Source organism: Bombina bombina, chromosome 6, assembly GCF_027579735.1.
Source record: "Bombina bombina isolate aBomBom1 chromosome 6, aBomBom1.pri, whole genome shotgun sequence".
NCBI classification, from domain to species: domain Eukaryota; kingdom Metazoa; phylum Chordata; class Amphibia; order Anura; family Bombinatoridae; genus Bombina; species Bombina bombina.
In genome coordinates this window covers 505,600,456-505,625,970 of record NC_069504.1, presented here as the reverse complement: position 1 = coordinate 505,625,970, position 25,515 = coordinate 505,600,456, and the positions used below count along the sequence as shown (strand labels likewise).

The 25,515-nt window shown below is 36.5% G+C and overlaps 1 protein-coding gene across 1 annotated transcript in view; it reads left to right on the top strand.

The window, feature by feature from the left end:
* Positions 1 to 24,087, top strand: part of RBPMS2 (RNA binding protein, mRNA processing factor 2) — a 35,025-nt gene extending 10,938 nt beyond the window's left edge. Inside the window, exons 2-8 of the mRNA XM_053719883.1 lie at positions 7,700 to 7,777; positions 9,936 to 9,974; positions 10,064 to 10,126; positions 12,088 to 12,238; positions 12,315 to 12,463; positions 22,802 to 22,873; positions 23,310 to 24,087. Coding sequence (XP_053575858.1) covers positions 7,700 to 7,777; positions 9,936 to 9,974; positions 10,064 to 10,126; positions 12,088 to 12,238; positions 12,315 to 12,463; positions 22,802 to 22,864 — 543 coding nt within the window. The 3' untranslated portion in view covers positions 22,865 to 22,873; positions 23,310 to 24,087. The remainder of the gene's footprint in view (positions 1 to 7,699; positions 7,778 to 9,935; positions 9,975 to 10,063; positions 10,127 to 12,087; positions 12,239 to 12,314; positions 12,464 to 22,801; positions 22,874 to 23,309) is intronic.
* Positions 24,088 to 25,515: the final 1,428 nt, after the last annotated feature.

The following is a 25,515-nucleotide window of genomic DNA, read 5'->3' as shown; positions in this document are numbered from 1 at the left end:
CTACTGCATTAAGTGGTCCATATGTGTTGACTGACCTGTTTAAGAATCACTTTCCATAATGAAGCTTCTCTACATAGTGGGTCAAACCATCTTGATCTTAGTCATTAATTATAGTGCAAAAATGACATGCTCTAAAATGGTAATGGTATGATTAACCCCTTTAATACATAGAGTACTGCTCAGGAACAGCAAAGTGTTGCTGCTTCCAAGCAAAGCCAGTCACCCAATTAGCAACAGTAGTGACTCCCTGTGGGGGTTAAACACAACACTAGTGTCTATGCATGGTTAATCTTATTTAATCCATCTAGAAGCTTCTAAATTCATATTGGTGCTTTAAGTGTTTACATACACAGCTGGTACTGAAGTACCCACCATTGATCAGATGTTCTGAATTCTGTTCTATCATGCAATATTTGTATTTAAATATATAAAAGCACTTTATAAATACTAACTTGGTGATGATTTGATAAAACTGAAACATGTTGGTTTGCAGAGCAGGCAGCACACCTAACCATAACTGTGGGGTACTTAAGTGTGTGCTCTCACATTCCTCCATAAGCTACGCTGCTTCCCCCTCGCACCTGTCACAGGCACTTACTTCCGCACATGTTGGCGGCTCACTTATTAAACCACCAGGGATGTTTTCTGTCTGAGTGAGAACAAAACATTGCACGTCAGGACCCAACTCTCCCCAACCTTTTAAAATATTTACCAGTTCTGTCTACTTGATGCAGTAGATGCACACTGTTATGCACCAAGGGAGACTTTAGATGGTCTCTAAAGTGAGTTAGTATTCTTTGAGTATGCATGGCTGCTTGGTGGTTGTCTGTCCTGGTGTGGCCGTATACATATGAAATGCTCTACAGGCTCCCCACCAATTCTTAAGCTGTATACTTGGAACCACTTTTTTTTTTTTTAATTTTCTTTTATGAAAGCATTTATATAGATCTTGCTAACACTTTTTTAAAGCTGCTCTCAATCAAGTTCAGGCTCCTAAAAATACCTTCCCTGACACATTGTGTAGCTGGTTATGTATTGGCGTGTGTGTAAATTTAAAGGACCACTCAATGCAGTAGAATTTTACACAATTAACAAGTACATAAGACAATGCAGTAATTACTCTGAATTTCAAATAAGCAGTAGAATTTGACATTTTTCTCCCACTTTCCAGCCCCCTGTATAATGTGAGACATCAGCCAACCAGACTAGTATACATATACCCTGAGCTTGTGCAAATGCTTGGTAGGATCTTGTTCCCCAGAAAGTGTGCATATAAAAACTGTGCAAAAGGTCAATGTTGGCAAATTGGGAAAGTGTCTTAACTTTTTTAATATTCAGACCATGAATTTTATTTTTATATATGGAAGTTGCACAGAAATTGCATACTACAGTGTAAAAAGTAGGTCCTCTCACCTACAGCATATACTATATATTGTGCTTATAAATTCTTTTATATATATTTTTTTTTTTGACTAATACTATTAAATTGGTTTGAATGTAAGAAATTTAATATTGATACATAACATTCGTTTAAAAAAAAATTGAAAAGACAGCATTAAAACAAACCCTCCAGGCATCCATATCTGCATTACAGAACGAGCCTGCAGTTTTGAAATAACGCAAATTGCTATTTAGTGTATAGAACGTTATCCAGTACGCCCAGTGTACAACTAGTGGGAATGCTTTTATTTTTAAAACAGATTCCCAGTGTTGGTAAATATAGTGTTAGTGGCTTTATATACTGGTGACAATGTCCCCTTACATTCACAGGTATTCTGATGTACTTTGGATTTTTCAACATAAAACTGAGTCCTGGACTGTGATTACAGCCCTTCTGTGCTTTTTGATTTATGGACTTTTAACTCAAATTATTTTTTTTATGAATGGTTTTGTTGAAATTACTTTTTTTTTTTTTTTTTTAAATGTCCCTTTAAGCTTATAGAATTGAGTAGACTACAATTCTTGTCTATGCTAGAACAGATTAGCCAAGTCTTAAGGTTAAATATTTAAAAAATTAAACAGCAAGATTACAAGTTGTGCATTGGGACCTCCTAACACTGCTTTTTACGCCCGCTGGTATTAAGAGTCTTGAAATGACGGGCTCACCGCTAGATTTTTTTTTTTTTTGGCCAGACTGGGAAATACCGAAAATCCACTTGCGTCAATTCGTATCCTATATTTTCAATGGGACTTGCATAACGCCGGTATTACAAGTCTAGCCAAAAGTGAGCGGTAGAACCTCTCCTCCTGTCAAGCCTGGTACCGCATTTTAAAGTCAGTAGTTAAGAGTTTTATGATACGGCGTAGTGTAAAACTCTTAACTAAAGTGCTAAAAAGTACACTAACACCCATAAACTACCTATTAACCCCTAAACTGAGGCCCCCCCACATTGCAAACGCTAAAATAAAATGTAACCCCTAATCTGCCGAACTGGACATCGCCGCCACTATAATAAATATATTAACCCCTAAACCGCCACACTACCACGTCAAACACTATTTAAATATTAACCCCTAGTCTGTCGGCCCTAACATCGCCGACACCTACATTTATTAACCCCTAATCTGCTGACCCCAACGTCACCGCCATTATATTAAAGTTATTAACCCCTAAGTCTAACCCTACCCCCCTAACTTAAATATAATTACAATAAATATAAATAAAATTACTATAATTGGCTAAATTACTATTTAAAACTAAATACTTACAGATAAAATAAACCCTAAGCTAGCTACAATATAACTAAGTTACATTGTAGCTATCTTAGGGTTTATTTTTATTTTACAGGCAACTTTGCATTTTAACTAGGTAGTTATTAAATAGGTAACTATTGTACCTAGTTTAAAATAAATACAAACTTATTTACCTAGTTAAAATAAAGACAAATTTACCTGTAAAATAAAACCTAAACTAAGTTACAATTGCACAGAACAATACACTATAATTAAATTAATTACCTAAACTAAATACAATTACAATTTAAAATAATAAAATTACAAGATTTTAAAACTATTTACACCTACTCTAATCCCCCTAACATTAAATTACAAATAGCCCTTAAAAGGGCCTTTTGCAGAGCATTGCCCCAAAGAAATCTGCTTTTATCTGTAAAAAATATTCAATTCCAATTAGCTGATAGAATTCTATCAGCCAATCGGAATGAAGGTAGAAAACAAAAATCCTATTGGCTGATTGCATCATCCAATAGGATTTTTTTTTCTACCTTAATTCTGATTGGCTGATAGAATTCTATAAGCCAATCAGAATTAAGGTAGAAACCTTTGGTTAATGCACACCGCCCAGCCCAGGTGTGTTCCAGACAATGTGATTGTGGTATACATATAAAGCTAGGGAGTTTCACTCTGTGTAGACATGATTTGCTGCAGTGTGGGAATTCTGTATTTGAATATTAGAAATGAATGATTCAGCCCAGCAAAGCTAAACTGATTAGTGTTAGGACCAGTCTATTGTGGGACACCTTGTAAGTGGTGACTGGCCTAGCAGAATATGATCATATTGTGTGACTAAGATCCCATCTTTATTTAAAAGCGCATTTAACGGGCAAAAACTTTTTGCAGCATAAATGTCAATATTGTGAGATGTTTATCCCAATTTCATTTGAACTATTTAAGAATATTTAGCAGACAGAAGTATATATAAATATGTGGACTTAAGTGGTTGGATGTGCACCACTTTTTTTTTTTTTATTTTTTTTTTATTTTTTTTATTATAACTATTGTACCTAGTTAAAATAAATACAAAGTTGCCTGTAAAATAAACCCTAAGCTCACCGCTACCATAAGCAGCGCTGGTATTGAGGTGAGATGTGGAGCTTAATTTTGCTCTTAGCTCACTTTTTTTGCGGTTAACACTGGGTTTCTAAAAACCCGTAATACCAGCATTGTCCGCAAGTGAGCAGTGAGCATAAACTGCTTGTTAGCACTGCACCCCTGTTAACACAAAACAAGTAATCTAGGTGAAAGTTAGGTTATACTAACTTTCAGCTATATAGTGTCATGGAAATGATTGATCTGTAAAACTGAAGGAGCTATTTCCAAAAGTCCAAGGATATAATTTGTGTGGTTTATTGGGCACACAGAACTCAGAAAGGGAGCTGGTCTATTCTATACATTCATTTGAAAGTGCTGTTTGTCATCTAACATAAAAATGTGGGTTTAGTAACCCTTTAATTTTTTTCTTTCATGATTCAGAGCATGCAATTTTCTTCTCTTGCTATCTTTAATTAAAAATGCAGGAATGTAAGGTAAGAAGCCAGCCCATTTTTGGTTCAGCACCTGGATAGAGCTTGCTGATTGGTTAGCTACATTTAGCCACCAATCAGGAAGCGCTACCCAGATGCAGAACCAAAATGGGCTGGCTCTTAAGCTTTCATTCCTGCCTATTTAAATAAAGATGGCAAGAGCAAAAAAGAGAATTAATAAAAGTAAATTAGAAAATTGCTTAAAATTCCATGCTCTATCTGAATCGTGAAAGAAACAATTTGGGTCTAGCATCCCTTTAAGAATCTGTCCTTTCAAATATGGTCACTTGTCCATCTAGCACAAAGGGAGATAGCGCCACGGTTTCCATTTTTTTTAGTTGGCTGCAACTTAAAGACTTGAGATCCCTGACTATACTCTCAAATGAGGGTTCCCATATCCCTCTAAGTGCTCTTAACATTGTGCAGAGGGTGACAAGGATTCGCCCTCTGCAGTGAGGGGGTTAAGCCAGGACTTAACAAATGTGTTCAAATTTCAGTTGCCAAGCCAGAAATATGATCTCCCTCCATCACAGTAAACTTTGATTTAAAACTAGGATTTCACTGTTCATTTAAAGATCTCTTTCCAATTTCCGTTTGCTTAGTTCTCTGCTATCCTTTGTTAGAGGAATCCTATGAGCTTAGAGTGCATGTGTCTTAAAGGGACAGTATACTGTAAAATAGTTTTTCCTTCAATGTGTTTACAATTGCTTTTTTTTACTAACTGTAGAGTAAAAAATGTATGAAAATTAGCTTTTTAAGGTTTATTTGTGTATATTAAAGCTCTTATTTTGTGTTTTGAAGCCACAACCTAATAAAATGGGTTGAGCTTGTAGGTATAATCAGATCTCATTACTGTATCACATTGTGTACATATAACTGCTTCTTTATCTTATATCTGTCCATTAAACAATCACCAGTACTTGGAGAGAACAATAGAAAATCAACATTGCATTACCATATCTCGGCTATATTCCGCTGGGACCGTCATTTCTTCTGCTGTCTGTGTTTACAAAGCTTATCTATAGCTTGGACCTGCGGCCACACACTTTCAGAATAGGTTGGGATATCACATGCTAAATCAACTATTTCAAATGCCAATATAAGGGTAAAGGAGCCACTTGTAAACAATTTAATACACTCCAGCAGGTTAAGTGGATCATTGGGAACAAATTAAAGGTGAGAAAATTTGAGTAAACTGTCCCTTTAAGCCACCTGGGAGCAGGGTTTGCAACAATGTTTATTTCAATGTTTTACCTAGTAAATGTTGCTGCTTAAATTTAAATTCACTTCTATGTTCACATGTTCTTCGTTCTCTTAGTATCCCTTGTTAAAAAAAAAAAATGAATATCCACATATCCTACACTAATAGGAGCGTTTTTTAATTGGTGACTGCATACATTTGTCTCTGGTGAATGGCTTAATAGATATTTTCAGCTTCCTGTCAGTAGTGCAATGCTGTCCCTTCAGCAATGGATAACAAGAGAATTAAGAAAATTTGATAGAATTAATTGGAAAGTTGTTTAAAAATGTATGTTCTATCTGAATTAAAAAAATATATTTTGTGTTTACTATCCCTTAAAACACATGCACACTACTAAACTCTAAATCATTAAGTTTAACCCCTTCAGGACAGACTGATCCATCCAAGCACATTATCACTGCAATCATGTGATTAAAAATATGGTGCTGATTGGCTCCTGGGCAACTGCCTTTGTTGCTAAGCATTTCCCCAGTTGGCTCAACCGCTGTTTGGTCTTAGAATGGAGCTGGATGCTTTAAAAGTTGATGTTCCATGCCATCCTAAAGGCGTTAAAGCCCAGCCCTTTTAGGACAGCATGTAACATCTAACGTTGCAAGTGGGTGAATCTTGTCTCTACTGCTCCTTTAACACTGGAGAGAAAGAGGAAAGCATTTGGCCTTTGTAAATTTCCCTTCCTGGGAACTGCTGTTATCTTTAGTTTATATGCTTTGCTCAGGGTACCAGCAGTATCGGAAAATTCACAAACTGCCTGTACTTGCAAGGTTTAAATCGGACTTTAAGTATTGGTCTTTGAGGAAACTTAAAGGGACACTGAACCCAAATTATTTTTCTTTCACGGTTCAGAGAGCATGACATTTTAAGCAACTTTCTAATTTACTCCTATTATCAAATTGTATTCATTCTCTTGGTATCTTTATTTGAAATCTAATTTTAGATGCCGGCCCATTTTTGGTGAACAACCTGGGATGTTGCTGATTGGTGGATAAATTCATCCACCAATAAACACGCTGTCCAGAGTTCTGAGCGAAAAAAGCTTAGATGCGTTCTTTTTCAGATAAAAATAGCAAGCGAACGAAGACAAATTGATAATAGGAGTAAATTATAATTGCATGTTCTATCTGAATCGTGAGGAAAAAAATTTGGGTTCAGTGTCACTTTTTAATAAACATAAGTAAGACCTTGTGTATCTTTAGATAATATATTCCCTCCCTATAAGATCAGCCTATTGTATTGGGTTATGGTTTCAGTTGGCAGAAACCTTTCATACATAAACAGTTTGAAATGAAAGTTACTCTGCAGCTGGTATAACAAGTAACTAATTTTCTTAGTGGTTCATAGAACACAGCATGGTATCATCAAACCCTTAAAGGGACACAAAGTCAAAATTACGCTTTCATGATTCTGAAAGTGCTTGCAGTTTTAACTTTATAAAAATAATGCAATTTTACTTCTATTGTAACATTTTGCACAAGTTCAAAGGGTATACATATACTACTGTGATTGGCTGGTGACTGTCAAATCATGATACAGGCAGGGGGGCATACAAAGGGGGAATACATTTGGTCAGAAAACAAATCTCTTTGAATTTCAGAGTAAATGTTGTCGCATTGTCTTTAGTAAGCACTTGTTGATGAAATTGTACTGTATTTAGTAGTCCTTTATAAGAAGGCTCATATTGGATTTTCTTCACTTCTTAAAGGGACACTGAACCCAAATTTTCTTTCGTGATTCAGATAGAGCATGCAACTTTCTAATTTACTCCTATTAAATTTTCTTCGTTCTCTTACAATTTTTATTTGAAAAAGGCATCTAAGCTTTTTATTAGCTCAGAACTTTATTTTTTTGGGGGGATGAATTTAGTCACCAATTGGCAAGATCAACCTAGGTTGTTCATCAAAAATGGGCCGGCATCTAAACTTTCTTGCATTTCAAATAAAGATACCAAGAGAATGAAGAGAATTTAATAGGAGTAAATTAGAAAGTTGCATAAAATTTCATGCTGTTCATTCTGTTTCAAACCAGTAGAAATGGATTAAGGGGAGGAAAAAGGGGCTGGGGGTGTAAAAGCAGAGTTGTACACTGACTGGAGAATATTTTCTTTACTTGAACCCAATAGAACAATGTTCATACAGCTGTATTATTTTTTTTATTTAAACTTTGTTTTTTTCATTTATAGGTACGAACACTATTTGTCAGTGGCCTCCCAATTGACATCAAACCAAGAGAACTTTACTTGCTTTTTCGACCATTTAAGGTAGGACCTGTGAACTTTAAAATGTTAGTATCCAGCACATGCAGATAAATCTTTGGATGGACCTTTGTTTTGTTAAATTTACTGTACTAGCAGAATCTGTTTAACCAGTTCCTTACCAAAGAACTAGTATTTCCCTTAGACCGGTCTAAAAATGCTCCCAAAAATATTAACAAACCCGTACTCTATTGGTTACAACTGTACTAGACTGTAATTACTAGACTAATTTGTCAAACCACCTTTTCCCTTACAATGTTAGTGGGGTATTTTCTGTATTGTAAAATTGTGTACTGTGCAAAATCCTTCACACTTTACATGACTTTGGTTAAAAATGTTAAACTATGGATAGAAAGGTCAAATTTAAATTTCACTTTGAAATAAAGCATTTTTGCAATATACGTCAAACGGCAAAAATGGTTCTAAATTTACAGGTAGAAAACCTTATCCAAACTGCTTGATCAGAATATTTGCAGAAATGGTTTAGTTTGAAGAGGGAATGGAACAAAGTGTAAACAATATCTTGTCACTTATGCAATAATTACATAATGCAGCTTATACATGTAACCTAAAGGTATATTCATATAATACCTTTGTATACATAGTACTGTTATTAGAAAGGTAAGATTTTTTTTTTTTTTTTTTTTTTTTTTTAAATATGGACTACTTCCATTTTAGAAAACAAAGCATGCATATTGGTGCATGGGCCTTCACAGAATATGGGCGTATTCCGCTGAAAAGTAATAACTTTTACTAGAAGCATTTTTGCTAATGGAAGTAAATTGTAAAAAAAAATTCAACTTGAAATGCACACGTCAATTTTGACCCTTCTATTCATTTAACCTGTAACATTTGTTATAAAGAACCTTCTTCCCTAATATATAAAATGGTTTAGAATGTTATACCCCCCCTCCCCATGGTCTGAGATTCACTTAAAGGGGCAGTACCCCCCCCCCCCTTGTGTTCTCAATAAATGGCTAAACCAGGATCATAGTATTAAATGTATTGGACATTACTCATTTTTAGGATTATTTTTGTATTAGCTGTTTTTGTTCATTGAAACCACACAAGTATTTAAAAATATTCTGTTTAAATATTACCTTTGTGTGAATAAAATCTGCTCCTTTTTGTAGTAAACGCCGATTTTAATGGGCATGTTGAGAACAATGGTAGGTGGCTTTAATGAGCAAAATCGGCTAATCTAAATACAAAATACACTGAGTCATTTCAAATATACTTAATATGTTCTCAATTGTTATGCCATCTGGAATATTAAGGGTAAAATATTTAAATACATTGTCCCTTTAATTGGGGCCAGACTGGCTTTAGTTTCTTTCCTTGCCAAACCCTTTGATTATTTCTTAATTCCTGTACAAAAATGTTGAGGGGTGTATAAAAACTAGACTCCAGAGATTTCTTTACATTTCACAAGTTCTGAACTGTTTGTAGTTTTAGGGGTGACTTTTTGTTTCTATTGGGAAAACTTACAATTTTTGTAGAGGCTTCATGCCCCCATACACCAATTTGCAAGAATTGGGAAATACTGTACATTCTGGGTCACTGAGTGGGAATATGAGGGAAACTGTTTTAATTTAAACAAATCCCCCTTTAATTCATAAAAGTAACTGGTTTATTTTTCTCTTCCCTTCCTTGCCTGAACTTTGGGTCAAACTGCAGTGAAAGGTACCATTTCACATTCCACGGTTCTGCCACACTACATAAGTAGATGGATGGGTAAAATGGACTTGGATTTTATACTTTGAAGTGTAATGCTTAGTGTTTTACGTTGACGTCCCTGACAGTATCACAGATACTTCTGTATCCGCATTTTAAAGAGTAGGTCCATGTCTATTTATTAATCCCATCTTTAAGTAGATTTCACAGCATAAGCACAACGTTCCACACTGACAGAGCACAGCCTTAGTCACTGCTGGGGGAAAATGGTTTTCACATCAGTTCTGCTATTGGGGGACCACAGCACCACCCTATGGCAGAGGGTGTAATTACATCACCTCTGCAGCTTGTCACTACTGTCCCTGATTAGCAATGCAGGTCTGCCCTTCCCTAGTGTCCAGCACAAGCACCCTTCCCCAGTGCTGCAAAAACACCACAGGCTTGTATGCATTCTGCAGTCTAGTCTTGTAATTTGATCTTTACCTTCTAGGGGTATGAAGGATCACTGATCAAGCTAACATCAAAACAGGTAAACTTTTATTTTTATATTTTCCTTCTCAGAACAATCTGCTTTCCTTAAGATCAACTTCCATGTTAATGTCCTCTCTCTTCCCTCAGCCTGTTGGTTTTGTCACCTTTGACAATAGAGCTGGTGCTGAAGCTGCAAAGAATGCACTAAATGTGAGTACTACACAGGTGACAAGTAGGATTGCTTTCACAGAGTCTCACCCAAAGGGACAGTCAAGTCCAAAAATACTTTCATTTTTCAAGTAGGGCATGTAATTATAAACAACTTTCCAATTTACTTTTATCAACAATTTTGCTTTGTTCTCTTGGTATTCTAGTTGAAAGCAAGCTTAGGAAGGGACATATGATTTTGAAGGCCGCCTCTATTTTATTTACTTTTCACAGCAGGGGAGAGCAAGTTCATGTAGGCCATATAGATAGCATTGTGATCACGCTCGTGGCTAGTAGCAGACACTGCACTAATTGGCTAAAATGCAAGTCAATAGATAAAAAAGTCATGTGTTTAGGGGCGGTCAGAAGATGCTTAGATACAAGTTAGTCACAGAAGTAAAAAGTGTATTAATATAACTGTTGGTTATGCAAAACTGGGGAATGGGTAATAAAGGGATTATCTATCTTTTTAAACAACAAAAATTCTGGTGTTGACTGTCCCTTTAAGGTGTAATGGTCTTATTTCTGGTGAGGGGAGCTAAATAACCCCAGAGCCAGCCACAGAAATGCAAGCACCATGTCTTGCACACATTGCAGGGTGATTACACAGCAGGACTGCTGATGGGCTTGCATCTAGTGTATTGTAGGAAGTGTTACTGCCCATTACTAGAGGATCTCTCCCTCTAACCAGGTGCCCTACCTCCTTCCAGCATCAGTGTTTACTGAAGCATTTCTGTTCTGTCCAGAGGAAACTTGGTTCCTCCTGCAAAAATAGTGCAGGAACTCTGTTCCCATGCGTTCCCGCTCGACTTGACCCCTGAGGATTGCTAACCTATGTCTAGGGGTTATGGCGAAAAGATCAGTATCAATAGATATTCTTTAAAGGATATGAAATAGTGCTTTTTAGAAAAGAGTTAAATCAAAGTAAAGCTAAAATGGAAACGTTCAACTTTTATTATTATTTTTTTTTATTTATTTTTTTTTGCAAAATGAGCACTCGGAACATGTGTAGCCACTGTCTTTAGTTAGAAGAGCTGACACTACAGAAAATAAGTTCTACTGTCAAATGTATGACATATTTTTTTTTTACTTCTGTGCTAGCTAGTCAGTTTATTGCCCATGCTCAGGAGATCTCTCCTATCAACTGCATACAAAGACTCCTTTGCCTTCTGTGGAGACTGCAGCCTCCTTGTGGGGCTGTGACATCAAGTAATGAACCTTGCACAAATTAAGTCTGTTTTAAAAGGATTTTATTTAATTTTTTTTTTTTTTTTTTTTTTTTTAATTGAAGGTTTATACACTTTCCTTCACTCTTCACAGCCAGAGCCACTCCCCTCCTGGAGATCCTCTCTTCACCACGTCAGCAATGACTAATCCGGCTCCCTCCAATCACAGCATGGCCTCAGACAATCATTGCCTGAGGCCATGCCATGATTGGAGGAAGCCGGATTAGTCATTGCTGATGTGGTGAAGAGAGGATCTCTAGGAGGGAAGCTGCTCTGGCTGTGAATAGAAGAGAGGTAAATTTATAAACCGGCTGCTTAACTTTGATGAATGAAAGTGCCCCATTTTTTTTTTAATAGTATTTTTTTACCTTCACTTTAAATGAATACATAGTACAGTGATTTCTATGAAGTTCAACCAATTTAGTGTTTAAAAACACACATTTTCCCTTCAATACTTAATAAAAAAAAAAAAAAAAAACCATCTTGAAGTGTTATAGTATCAAGATTCTTAAACTTTAGATCAAACATTAAGTAACCTATTGTATATCTAATCTAATGATTTAGAATAAACTAGAATTAATACTGCATCAGAAGACTCACTAAGGTAATTCTGCTGCTCCTCTGGGATGTAAAAGTGAGTGTTGGAAGGGTTTTAGTCAGTTCCAATATTTTACCTTATGTCCAGCCTTGTATAAATATTACACTGTTGGCACTTTTTAAAAAATCTTCTTTTTCTAGGGCATCCGTTTTGACCCAGAAAATCCACAGACTTTACGGCTAGAGTTTGCAAAGGCCAACACAAAAATGGCAAAGAACAAACTAATGGCTACACCCAACCCCACTAACCTCCACCCTGCACTTGGAGCACACTTCATTGCACGAGATCCATGTGAGTTAAATTTGCATAAACTGATGTAAGTTCCTTTTTTTTCTTCTCCCCTGACTTCATCTTGCTGTGTTTGTAGACGACCTGACAGGTGCTGCACTTATCCCAGCGTCACCAGAAGGCTGGGCTCCCTACCCACTATACACCACAGAACTGACACCAGCCATCCCACATGCTGCATTCACATATCCAGCTGCAGCGGCTGCTGCTGCAGCACTTCACGCTCAGGTAAGCGCTTACATCTTGCTGAGTTTTTTTTTTTTTTTTTTTTTCTCTTTAGTTCTTTCTAATCCTAAAGAGGTTTGTCTGCCCAGAGGAGGGTCTCAAACTTCAAAACTATATGTAGATAAATTTATATTACTTTCTGTTATTTTTAAGCTAAACAACATATTAAAGTTAATAAACATTAATTAAAACCTACTGACCTATATTTTCTCAAACTAAGTTTCATAACGTTCTAAAAGTTATATCTTTTATTCGCTGATGTCACGTTATCCTGCCCACTATTTTCAGCACTGCATGTTCAAAATACTTAAACCAATAACTTTGTGTTTAAAGCGCCATTTTGAAACCTAGGTATTGTAAACGGATTGGTACAGAGCAAAGGATACCCATGGAGTGGGTAACTGGGTTTGGAAAACAATTAAATTTGCAGACAAGATTTCTGATATACGGTAGAGATGTTAGTTAAATGCTATTGATAAAAAGCGTATTTGGGGTAGTTAGTAACAGGCATAGAAAATATTTACTTACAGTGGCCCTTTAATTGCATCACTTATGATTGTCGCAGTATGCCAAAAGCTTTCTAAACCTTGTCATAAGTTCAGATTGTATTTTCTTTTTGCCTAACAAATACATAAACCATATGTTTTATGTGGTTAAAAAATAAACCAGTCAAAATGCTCCTGGGTTAAGAGGTGATGTTAAAGTTTAACAGAACGGTGTGTGGGAACAGATTAGGGGCTTGCAGTTTTAATGTAAAGTTTAACTTTCAGTATGTCTTGGTGCAAAACAAAAGCCTCAGAGAAATGTTACCTAACTTCCCAATCTCACCTCTAGCACTATGCATAATTATGATTTACCCTCCTACTCCCCATTAACTAGTATCAACATTTTTGATCTAATTTACTGTGTAATATATCCGTAGGCGTGCACTCTGTTGCTATGGCTTCACCATAAATCAAAAACCTTTTCTTAGGCTGTATTAACTAAACGCTAGCGAAACTTCTCACTTAGCTCTTCATTTGTCTAGTACTGTAAATTAGCAAAGTATGTTGGCTAGGAGGACTGTTTTGGAGCCACAGTAAAATGTTTATGAAGGTGGCACTATTGTGTATATAGTTTAAAATGGTACAGCTGTAGTGAAAAAAAAAAAAAAAAAAAAAGTTAAATGTAGATAATTTTTGGTTCCTTCCTACTGATGTAACAGTTGACTGTCCCTTTAAAAGAGGTTTGACTACTCAAAGTTTTTTAAAAAGATTACCCATTCCCCAGTTTTCCACAGCCAACACTGTTATATTAATATGCTTTTTACCTCTGATTACCCTGTATCTAAGGCTCTTTTGAGTTTTGACAGCCCCCTGATCACATGACTTTTTTTTTTTTTTATTTATCTATTGACTTGCATTTTAGCTGTTGTGCAGAACCCTTGGGCATTTTTTTTTTTTTTTTTTTAAAAGATAGATAATGCACTTACTCCCCATTCCCCAGCTTTGCACAACCAACATTGTTATATTATACTTTATAACATTTAAACTTCTACATTTCTGCCTGTTTCTAAGCCACTACAGACGGCCTCTTATCACATTTTTTTTATTAGCTTTTCACAACAGGAGACTTATCTATATGGCCCACATGAACTGTTTATGCCCGGGAAGTTATTTAAGGGTTAGCTCAACACACTACTAAATGCAACTCTATAGCTTTTAAATAGTCCATGTGATCAGGGGGCTGTCAGAGGAGGCTTAGATATAAGGTAATCAGAGGTAAAAAGTATATTAATAGAACTGTTGGTTGTGCAAAATTGGGTAATAAAGGGATTATCTATCTTTTAAAACAATAATTGTTTAGACTTTTTTTTTTTTTTTTTCTCTTGTGTGGATTAAAAGGGAACATTCTAGCCAACATTGGAATCCACATAGATGCATTTAAATTTTGACTAAACATATTTGTAATTCTTGTATTGGCAAAACTGCTTCTAATAAAAGCTATAGTTTAAAATGCTGGTGCATACTTTTTAAACAAAGTGCTTGTACCATCTGGTAATGACTAATTGCTAGCATGATACAAGCCCCACTGGTGCTCTGATCGGCTGCAGTATATAAAATGCTGTGCCACTAAACGTGAATAAAGCATAGCTAGATATTCGAACACTAAAACAGTGCTAACTTTTAATGCATGTAATTTGCAAATGTTTCTATTCAAAGATGTAATTCATGTATGTGCTTTTAAATGGACTGAATTCCCTTTTTAATAGGCATGCGTTTTTATAAAGGAAAGGTCTTGGACAGCTTTATTCAGATCTAAAGTCATAAGAGTTGATCAGTTTCTCAAAACATTCTGCCTGGTATTCTATAGGTTTAAACATTTTCCATTAAAGTGTGTGGGTATAGTGCAATGTTTGTTTCTTCATTCTCTACCACCTTCTAATATGATGGCCTTGTTTGTCTGAGGGATTGATATGAAGTGGCTGTAGTGAAATGAGCCGTTCATTTCTATATAAACGCCTATATAGCCTTTATCACAGTCCATATATAGAACACATATCCCATTGGGGAAAGAAGTCTGCATGTAACTTGGCTATTAACAAGATGTTATCCCTTCAAATATCTGAAGCTTTTCTACACCTGTGACGTAGTTTTACTAAAATTCTGGTTGTTTCTAGGATCTGGAATGTTATCTTTGCTCCCTCCCCCTGCTACTACCACAAACATGCGCAACAAAACATCTGGCTGGAAATGGCTTTTGGATAGTTCAGATTGCAGCTTGAGGGTTTCTAAGCACATTTTTGCTACTTTTAATATCTGAAGCAATTGCTTAGTTTTGACTTTGCAATTCACGATTCCCTTGTCAGAGGATTGCATGAAATATTTATAATCATAGGTGATATCTTGATGTAAAGTTTTCTATAGTTCTAAAACTGACTTCATGGAAGATGCTTTTTCATTAAACACCATTTTCTGAACATAAAATGTAAAATCTTTTGATGTGGCTCCCTTGTGAGGGTCTCCCAATGACTTGCGTAATATTTCCGGCATTAAACTGAAACTACATTTTAGTTCTCATAAAGGGAAAGCTTCCAGGGTTAAAGAGCATTACACAGCATGACAAATGGTGGTTTTCCTGTTCCCATTCAGCTGCTAAAAAATTAAATCCATATGGGCTGGCTTACATATGGAACATGGAAACAACTGAGAACATGTCAGAAGGTTAAACGTGTTCACTGTCAGTTTAATAGAACTGAATGTGTATCCTCATAGTGGTTAATTACAAGTAGTCGTTTATTGGTTTGTATATTGGAACTCTAAACTGTGCCATGCTGCTTAATATAGCTGCATTTGTCCATTTAGGGTTCAGATCAATGCAAGAGGCTGAACAGTTAAAGGGATACAACCCAAAAAAAAATTCATTATTTAGGGAATACAATTTTAAAGTTTCCAGTTTGCCTTGTTTTCATGAATGTGATAGTGGATGTCAAAAGAAGAGTATAATAAAGTTTTCAAAAAGATATTTAATATATTTAAATATAAAGGACATGTCCAGTAAGTGATGTGATCAAATCTGATGGTCTTGAAAAATCCTCAAAGTGAAAAAAGAGTGTGTATATAGTAACTCTGATGTACCTAATGGTAAAGAGAATGTGTTTAGACAGTATCCTAATCACATGAGAGCTATAGTAATCTCATTCACTGCACACACCTGCTTTTAAACTGGCAGGCAAACGGGCTACAAGAAAACCATTAAGTAATACGGACTTCCTAGAAAGGACTGATCACATTTAATACAATAAAACATACAATACACAAACCTACATATGTGAGCAGAGTCCTTTCTAGGAACAGTCAGTATTAACTGCGAGTGATTTACCCCTAAAGATAAAATCTCCCTCCAGGGGCTCATCCATTTATACCAACTACATCAGAAAATGAGTGTAGACCCTGCAGGTACTGGTAGCGGCAATCGAGAGCAGTGTGAAAGCTGCCCTGTATCCGCATGGGCAATAAATCGCTTGCAGTTAATATTGAGTGTTCCTAGAAAGGACTCTGATCACGTATGTTGATGTATTGGATGTGTTATGTTTTTAATTGTTCTTGAAGCATTTGGGAGACTGTTTGCCAGTATAAAAGCAGGCGTGCGCAGTGAATGAGCTTACTATAACTCATGTGAGTAGGATACAGTCTAAACACATTCTCTACCATTAGGTACATCAGTTACACTTTCTTTTTACTTTGATCAAATCCAATGGTCTTGGGGGGGGGGGGGGGAATCCTCACTTACTGGACATATCCTTTATATTTCAAAAGATTACAGATCTCTTGATTTTATTGAAAACTTTATTGTACTGCCATTTTATAGTGCTGCAGTCACGCGCACACTCCTGAGCTTACATCCCTACATTTCAACTAAGGATAAAGACAATTTGATAATAGAAGTAAATTGGAAAGTTTTAAAATTGTATGCTTTATCTGAATTATAAAACCAAAGTTTTGGGTTTTGTCACTAAGAGCTGCTTCTCCAATCCACTCTGCAATCAGTGACATTTAGGTAATTCTGTGGCACTACCCTATCTTCTGTAATGGCAAGTTTTCCTGTCTGCCTCTACAGCCATGCGGATATAAGGGCATTTTAGTGAGTCTGTGGAGCAGCTTTGTTCAGAAGCTTGTTGATGTAATACCCCTTACTCAACTTTCCAATTATTTTACAGATCATGTAATCCATTCTAATAAGACCAATGCTGCTCTTTCTTCTAAGGGTATCTGACCTGTCCTATACAGGGGAGTTCTTCAGATTATGCTCCATGATTTAAAATATTTAGTTCACCCTTCTGTCAAACGTTGGCAGCTATGCCTCAATGTAAGGGTAAAAGGTTGTTTCTGCTAATCCCTCTATTTAGATCTATTGAAATGAAATAAGCTAAACTATCATATTTCTAATCCCGGTTCCTCTGAAAATACCTAAACCCTCTGAGGACAAATCGGATAAATACAGAATTCTCTGGTTAAATACATAACTCTTTCCAAACAGTGTGAAGACTTTTATGCTTAAAGGGGTTTAGGATTCTAAGGTTCCTGATTGAAACCGCTCTAAAGTAACAAATGACCTGTTATCAGCTAAAGCAAAAGGCCACTACTCAATAATTCTTCTGGACGTGTCCACTGCTTTTGACATAGTTGACCATTTTCTCCTCCTAAAAATAGTACGTTCGTTTGGCATCAGACGCAGCCCTCTCCTGGTTTGCCTCAATCTCCTTAAACCGCTCGTTTTCAGTTTCCTTTAACATATCTTCTGATCCGATGCCTCTCTGGAGTACTGCAAGGCTCGGTCTTGGGTCCCTTGCTTCACTCTATATCCTCCCTTGGAAAACTTATAGCCTATTAGATTCCAGTACCCCTCTCTATTTTCTCTTGAATTTCTTCACACTACCTCCAACTTAATCTGTCCAAAACTGAGCTACTTAATCTTTCCCCCCCCCCCCCACTTTGAGACATCCAACACCTAACATTTCTCTGATGGTTGGAGACTCTATTCTCAACACCTCACCCCAGGTCCGCTGTCTTGGCAATCACACTTGACTCAGAACTCTTATACAAACCACATACAAGCGCTTACCAAATCCTGCCGTTCACACCTACGCAACATTTCACTTTTTTTTTTTTTCCCACACGTTGCAATCTACTTCTAAATGGCCTTCCAAAACACCGGCTCTCCCCCCCCTATCCTGTCTATTATGAATGCTTCTGCTAGACTCATCCACCTAAGTCGCCAGTCTACACTGTCTTCCCATACACTCTAGAATACAATTGTAAGTATTAACCTTAACTTACAAAGTACTCAACAGTCTAACTCCCAACTTTATTTCCCCTCATCGTGAAATATTCCCCATTCCGTCTTCGATTAACCTCATACCTACATCTCTCCACTCCTGATATCTCTACGTCTATCTCCAAGACTACTCACGTGCTGCTCCTGTCCTCTGGAATTCTCTACTCTGCTACCATAAGACTGTCTCCAACGTTGTTTAGCTTTAGACGCTCCTTGAAAACATACCTATTCAGAGAGGCTTACCATCTCATCTTATCCAAAATAATTCTTGAACTGACTCACTGCTGCAACAACCTTATGTCTCTGCACCCTAAACCTGTAGACTGTGAGCTCTCCAGAACAGGGCCCTCTTCCTCCTGTACTAGATTTGTTTAGTTTTTGTATTTTATTACAAATCCTTGTCATTATATACCCCTATCATTGTACCCAGAGCTACAGAATTTTGCGGTGCTATACAAATAAATGATGGTAGGCCTATTAAGCAATTGATCTTGATATTTAAACCAGTCACCAGAGCTTTTGTCACTTCATTTTTAAGGTAAAATCTTGTTTGGACCTGTTCTGGGTACTATTTCTACTGTGACTGCAGGTAAAGAGCTTTTTCTACATCAGAAGCCCTGATATTAGCTTTAGATGGCTTGTCTGAAAGGTTTTGTTTCATCAATCTAGGAACCTAAAGTCCTATTCCTCTCAAATAGGGCTCTTGCAGAATTTGCTGGTTTCCAAATTCTTAATTGGAACAAGTCATAACAGTGTTAACTTTAATTCTTGCTTATAGTGGTATCTTTCAATACTAATTGTGAGGTTCCCCCCCTTTTTTTTTTTTTTTCCCAAATAATTCTGGAGGTTTCTTCATAATTTGGATGTCGGTAACCTGTAAATAGAATTTTAAGGATTTTAGACAATCCTATAGTATGTTTGTACATTTTTAAAGTTCTTCTAGAAAGGTCAGAAGGTTACAGCAGTTTCATTGGCTTCATGGCTCAAGCTTTTGATTCGTAAGGCTTACTTGGAGGGACAGTCTCTTCCTAAATGTATTATTGCCCATTCTACTAGGCCAGTTGCTACTTCCTAAGTTCTTAATGAGGCTCCTGATAAACTTGCAAATGAGCTACTTGGTCTTGCTTACATACCTTCACTAAATTCGACCTGTTTTCTTCTGAAGCAGCATTTTGGTAGGAAAATCCTTATGCCATATATTGGCAGAATGGGGGGAGGGAAGAATTGCATTTAAAAAAAAAAAAAACTCAAACTGGAGTCAGGCCAGGACTCATACATTTAAGAGTAAATGAGCCATTACTTCTGGAGAAACTACCAACTTTATGAAAGAAAATATAATTTATGCTTACCTGAAATGTCTTTCATGGTTGTGTCCAAGACCACTCATATTTTAGATTTTATTTTTTTATTTTTTTATTCCCCCCCCCTTCTTGCTTGACTATACAGTCGACTAAATTAAAGTAAGGTGGCAGAGTTTAAGTGCTCTTGGAGTATTGGGAATTTTTGCATCCTATTGGTCAGAAGTGGAATTCCCATGGAGTAATGGTTTGTAGTCTCATCATGAAAGAAAGGAATTTATCAGCTAAGCCTAAATTATATTTTGTTTTCAGAAGTTTCTGCTGAAAAGCAGTTGCTTGAGGGACAGGGAGGGAATGCTTTGTAATTACAAGACATTTCTACTGTCTTGCTATAGCATGATCTAAGCCAGGGGTCAAGTCCTACAAAAAAGGTGTGGGAACTCCCTAAGACTTTCACCCCCCCATAATTAATAAAAAAAAAATTATGCACACTAATATGAAATTAATCTACACTCTGGTTAATTAAATTAAAACCAATGAAGATCTGAAAGGTTGCCTTTGGGCCTGATGATGGACACCCATGGTTACCTTTTTTACATGGCAGGGGTGAAATTTGTAATTTAGGATTCAACTGATACTGGATACTGAGAAGCCACACTTTTTAGAACATATGAAGTGGCTTTTGTATATGGTACATGGGGTGAAATCTCAACAAATTGACTACTAGAATGCCAAAAGTCTGCAAGGCTGTAATCGCTACACATGGGAGGATTCTTTGATGAAAAAAGTTTGAAGGACACAATGTCAAGATCCAGGGTGTTCATATTTTGTTTTTAACTCACATGGTGCATAGCCAGCTCAGCTTCAGTTCCTCACTCTCCTTCCTTTCCAGGGCAGGCTGAGACCTCTGTCTGATGGCAACTCCAGACTCCTCCTCTGTCATAGTCTCACCCACGTAAGGTGCAATAGCCATCTTTCTGCTGAGGGGAGCTAAATAACCCTAGAACAAGCCACACAGAAATGTAAGCATGTGTTTCACACAGCAGGACCCCTGACAGGCTTGCATTTAGTGTATTTTAGGAAGTGTTACTGACTGTTACTAGAGGATCTCACTATCCCTCCCCTCTAACAAGATTGGTCTCCAGCTCCTCGCAGCAGCAGTGTTTACTAAAGCATTTCTGTTCTCTGTCCAGGGGGAACTTGGTTCCTCCTGCAAAAATAGTGCAGGAACTCTGTTCCCATGTGTTCCCGCTAGACTTGACCCCTGATCTAAGACTAAGCTAAACTTATTTGAGTTTTTGTTTTTCCTCCCAGATGGAATGAAGAATCCTCATTTTGCCTTGATCAGGTTTTGGTTGCCTGCTGCTTGACAGTTGTGTTCAAAAGGGCCATTACAAACTTAAGAGCATGCCCTTTTTCTACTAGTAACCTTGCAACAATTTAATCCCTACAGCCAGTGCTGTTGACTGCATCAGTTTCTGCTCGGGACAAGCAATGCTTTGTTAAACTAGTACTGCTTAGGTTCTGCAGAGTCCCTAGTCTTAAAATTGCATGCTCCAACTAATTTTTTTTTTTTTTTTTTTTTTAAATGGCTAATTCTTGAACTGTGTGGAAATTTAGAGAACAAGTCTTGCTTTTTAGACTTGGTATAGTATCTTTAACCTTTTCTGGGATATCCTTAGATCTCAGCATAATCTATCATCTTTGGCTATAAACCACCTAGTCCTATGGTGAAAGTAGTTAGACTTTCGAACGCAGTTACAAAGCAGCAAAATGCTTAGCCTTGTGTAGTTTTTAGCTTTTAACTGCTCATGTGTTTGCATTTTCAAAAGGGAGCTTTTGGAAGGAAGTTCTTGGAGGCTTTACTTTCTTGGAGTTATTTTGCCCAAATCTTTACTTAAATTTGATTCTGCTAATTTATAAATATTATCTGTATGAATGTACCAATCTGGAGAAATATATCTTTTGCTTAACCTTCCTCAAGTTGGATAGAAAGGAGTTACCTGCCTTTCCAACTCTAAATATTTTGTTGGGGTTGAAAGGTGGCTTGAGTGCACCACGGCCCAACAAGAGTTTTAAGAAACCTATTAAAATTAAATTTAATACAGTGTTGGAGACATTCTAGTGTCACTATAGAAAAGTTTAAACTTGTAGTGTTCTTTTAGTGTGTGGTAGATGCTAAACAAGACTTCATAATAGTTATTAGAGGGATATGAAACCCAACTTATTTTTTATTATAATTCAGAGGATGCCATTTTAAACAACGTTCTAATTTACTTCTATTGCATCTTCATTTTGTTGAAAAGCAGGGACATCCTAAGCCCAGGAGCCTGCCAATATCTGGAGCACTATATGGCAGCTTTTTGCAAGAATGTTATCCATTTACAAAGCACTATATGGCAGCACTATTTCCTACCATGTAGTTCTCCAGCCACCTACCTAGGTATCTCCAACAAAGAATATCATGGAACCTTGCTAATTTGGTAATGGAAGTAAATTGGAAACTTTTTGCAGAAATAATATGCCCCTCTACTTCAAAAAATATATAAAATAGAGTTGAGAAATGGACAAAATCATGCAAGAAAACTCTTGGGTTTTTTAATTTTATTTTTTTAATTCGATGATCAAATTTGCTTAATACTCTTGGTATCCTTTTGAAGGAGACCAATGTTCTACATGGGCCTAGCTGAACAAATTGAGTCAGAAGCAGCTAGCATGCATTGCTTCTGAGCCTACCTATGTATGCTTTTCAACAATGGATACCAAGACAACAAGTACATTGTTGACAATTGATTTATTTATTTTTCTGAATCATGAGTTTAATTTTTACTTCACTATCACTTTAATGCTATTCCCCTGCAAAACTATGTAAAATCTATTCATTTAGCTTCTTGAAACTGTGGGTTGATGGGGTATTTTTCACCTTCCAATAAAGTAGTTGATAAAATATGAATGATTAACTTATTAAACTGAAGATACATAATTAAAATTATTGGGAGGTGATCTATCTAATGATGACCAAATCAGTAATGGTCTGAACTAAATTTATGGTTTCTATTTTTAGAATAACCAGACTGTTCATTTTTAAATCTGTTTTACTGACTTGAGATTTAACTCAAATCCACCCTGTCTAAAAATGAAAGCTTAATCCGATTTTCCATATGCAGGTTTAGTTTTAAAATTGTGGAAGACCTATGGTCTGAATAACAATTCATCTGTTCCTTAGATGCGCTGGTATCCTCCTTCAGAAGCTACCCAGCAAGGATGGAAGTCTCGCCAATTCTGCTAAAGCTTTTTCGTAAGTAAACATTTTGTCCTTTCCACCAAATCCTCAACTTCAACTGAATGTCAAAAGCTGTGCTAGCACTTCAGGGAATTAGGTGGTAGGCTTGTATGAGGTTTCACTCCTTTGTATTTAATTAGTAGCTAAATGTAAAAGTATTGTATCATTTAGTGTGTAAGACAATTAAACTGAAAATATGAACTAAGGTTAAATATTGAAGCAATTGTATGTTTCAAAGTAATATGAACCAGCATGTATTAAACCTAGGGGAAACCAGTTTAAACATGGGGGGTGTCAACAGCAGGGACAATTTGAGATTGTTACTTTAGTTTTTAGGTGTCTTTAAATTTTTCCTTTTTTAAAGATTTACCTTCCCCTTTTCTAACACTTTTGCTGAGCATTGTGAGTATGAAATTAATATTTATTTATTTTTTGTTCCCCCCCCCAAAAGGATGTACCAGGTACGAACGGGTTGGATTAGAACTTCTGAAACTTTCCAAGATGTAATCCAACATGGAGCCTTTCCTCCATTCCCATGAACAGTCTCAAAATACAAAAGCCTGGACAGGACAGTCTTCCACCAGTAGAAATAGGTTTATTTCCTGATTGCCTTGTCAGGTCGTTGTGACTGAACACTGGGGCAAAACGAGACTTGAACAAGACAATGTCCAGTTAATTTCTGTAACCGGAAGGATTTTCTTTTGCATGTTGGTTTTTCTGGCATGAATAGACTATTTAAGTAGTGTGCGTGTGTAAAATCTGCTTCTGTGAAAGTTTGACTAAATGTCTTGCTTACCCCACAAACTCCAAAACGTACTGTTCTGGTTAATCAACGTCCACTTTGTCCCTACATCTTTATCGGAGAGTTTTAGTTCTTGCCAAATGTAATGCAACCTTATGGGGAAACAGAGCAAAAGTACCAGTATTTTTGTAAAATGTTTAATAAGGAAATATTTATGCATCATACGTGTTTGTTTTTTGTGATATTAATTATTAAAAAATATTAATCTGTCATAAGTTAAATGTTCAGTTTAAGAGCTTGAAGATTCTGTATGGTTTGTCTGTTGTAATTCATGAAGAAAAATGTGCAATTTTCATTTTGTTCAACTTTCCATTCTACTGCTTGGTATTGATAATTCAGTATTATGAATGTCTTGCTTGCACAGCAAGGAGTTTTCTCTTCTGCTGGTCCTATGAGAATGTGATGGATAAAATATATAATATTTAAAGATCCGTTGTGATTTATTTTTTTAAAAAAAAATTCCCCCCCAATTGTATATGGCCTGCTTAAAAGGACATTTATGGTGAATTATGTTTATGTTGACCTTTGAACTATAGACATTTTAATATTTACATTAAATTGATTTGTCCTATATTCCCTAGAGACCAAAAGACTAATTATGTATCCTAGTTATGCTCAATTTCTTAAAGGGACACATCAAAATTAAATTCAGATGGAGCACGTCATTTTAAGCAACTGTCCAAATAACTTCCATTATCTAAATGTGCACACTTGAGGCATCAGCTCCTACTGAGCATATGCAAGACTCACAGAATATATTTGTTTTGTGATTATCTCATGGCTATCATATGATGCATTGGGAGGGAAAATAGTTAGAAGTAAATTTGTCAAATCTACCACTTTAAAATTCAAAGTGCTTTTTTTATTTACTGATAATGCTATTCTTTTTAGTGGTCCTTTAAAGAGCTGCCTACTACACACTATGGGGTCAATTTATTATTGGGCCAATTCACCCTGTCTATACACCGCTTCTTCTTAACTCATACGCCACTTCTGAGGCTGCATACAGCAATCCGCACAATCCTATACGATCGGGCTGATTGACACCCCCTGCTAGCGGCCGATTGGCTGTGAATCTGCAGGGGGTGGTATTGCACAAGCAGTTAACTAGAACTGATTGTGCAATACTGAATACAGACAGCGTATGCTGTCCGCATTCAGCGATGTCTGTCAGACATGATACACTGTAGCGTATCATGTCCACCAGACTTTAATAAATAGACCCCCCCCCCCATCTATGATTCTGAGCTTGATTTAAAGTAGTTCACAAACTATTTACAGCAATTCATGATTATACTGAATTAAATAGGTTTTTGAGTTGTATTTCTGTGTAGAGGTTAGCGTTAAACAATTCAGGAATTATATTACAAAGGTCTGTAGCAGGGCTATGTTTAACTATTGGTGATATCAACAAGAATGGAAAATAATTGCAAACCACCCTTGTAAAATGAGAAGGGAATGGCTGAACATGGAGTCTATGGTAGCTGCTTAAAGGTGCCCAATTTAACCACAGAAATGTGCACCTACAGAGATTCCTTGATTACTAATCCTACAATGGGCTATTTGTCCTTTTGGATTTAGATAAGGGTGTTGCTACAAGACTGAAGTCTCTGTGCACCAAACTTAATTGGTGGGGTTACATTATTGTAACAAGGTATGTGCGTGTAGCTTTTAATCTGACATTAAATGACTACCATATTGGTCCTACAGAATGCATATTTTTCTAAAAGCATAAAAACTGGAATGGGTACACCTCCCATGCCACTAGCAAAATTTGCAGCTTTGGGTTGTCACCTGACACTTGAAGATACCAGAGACTCTGGCCATTAACCTCAAACAAGCATTTGTGCAAGGT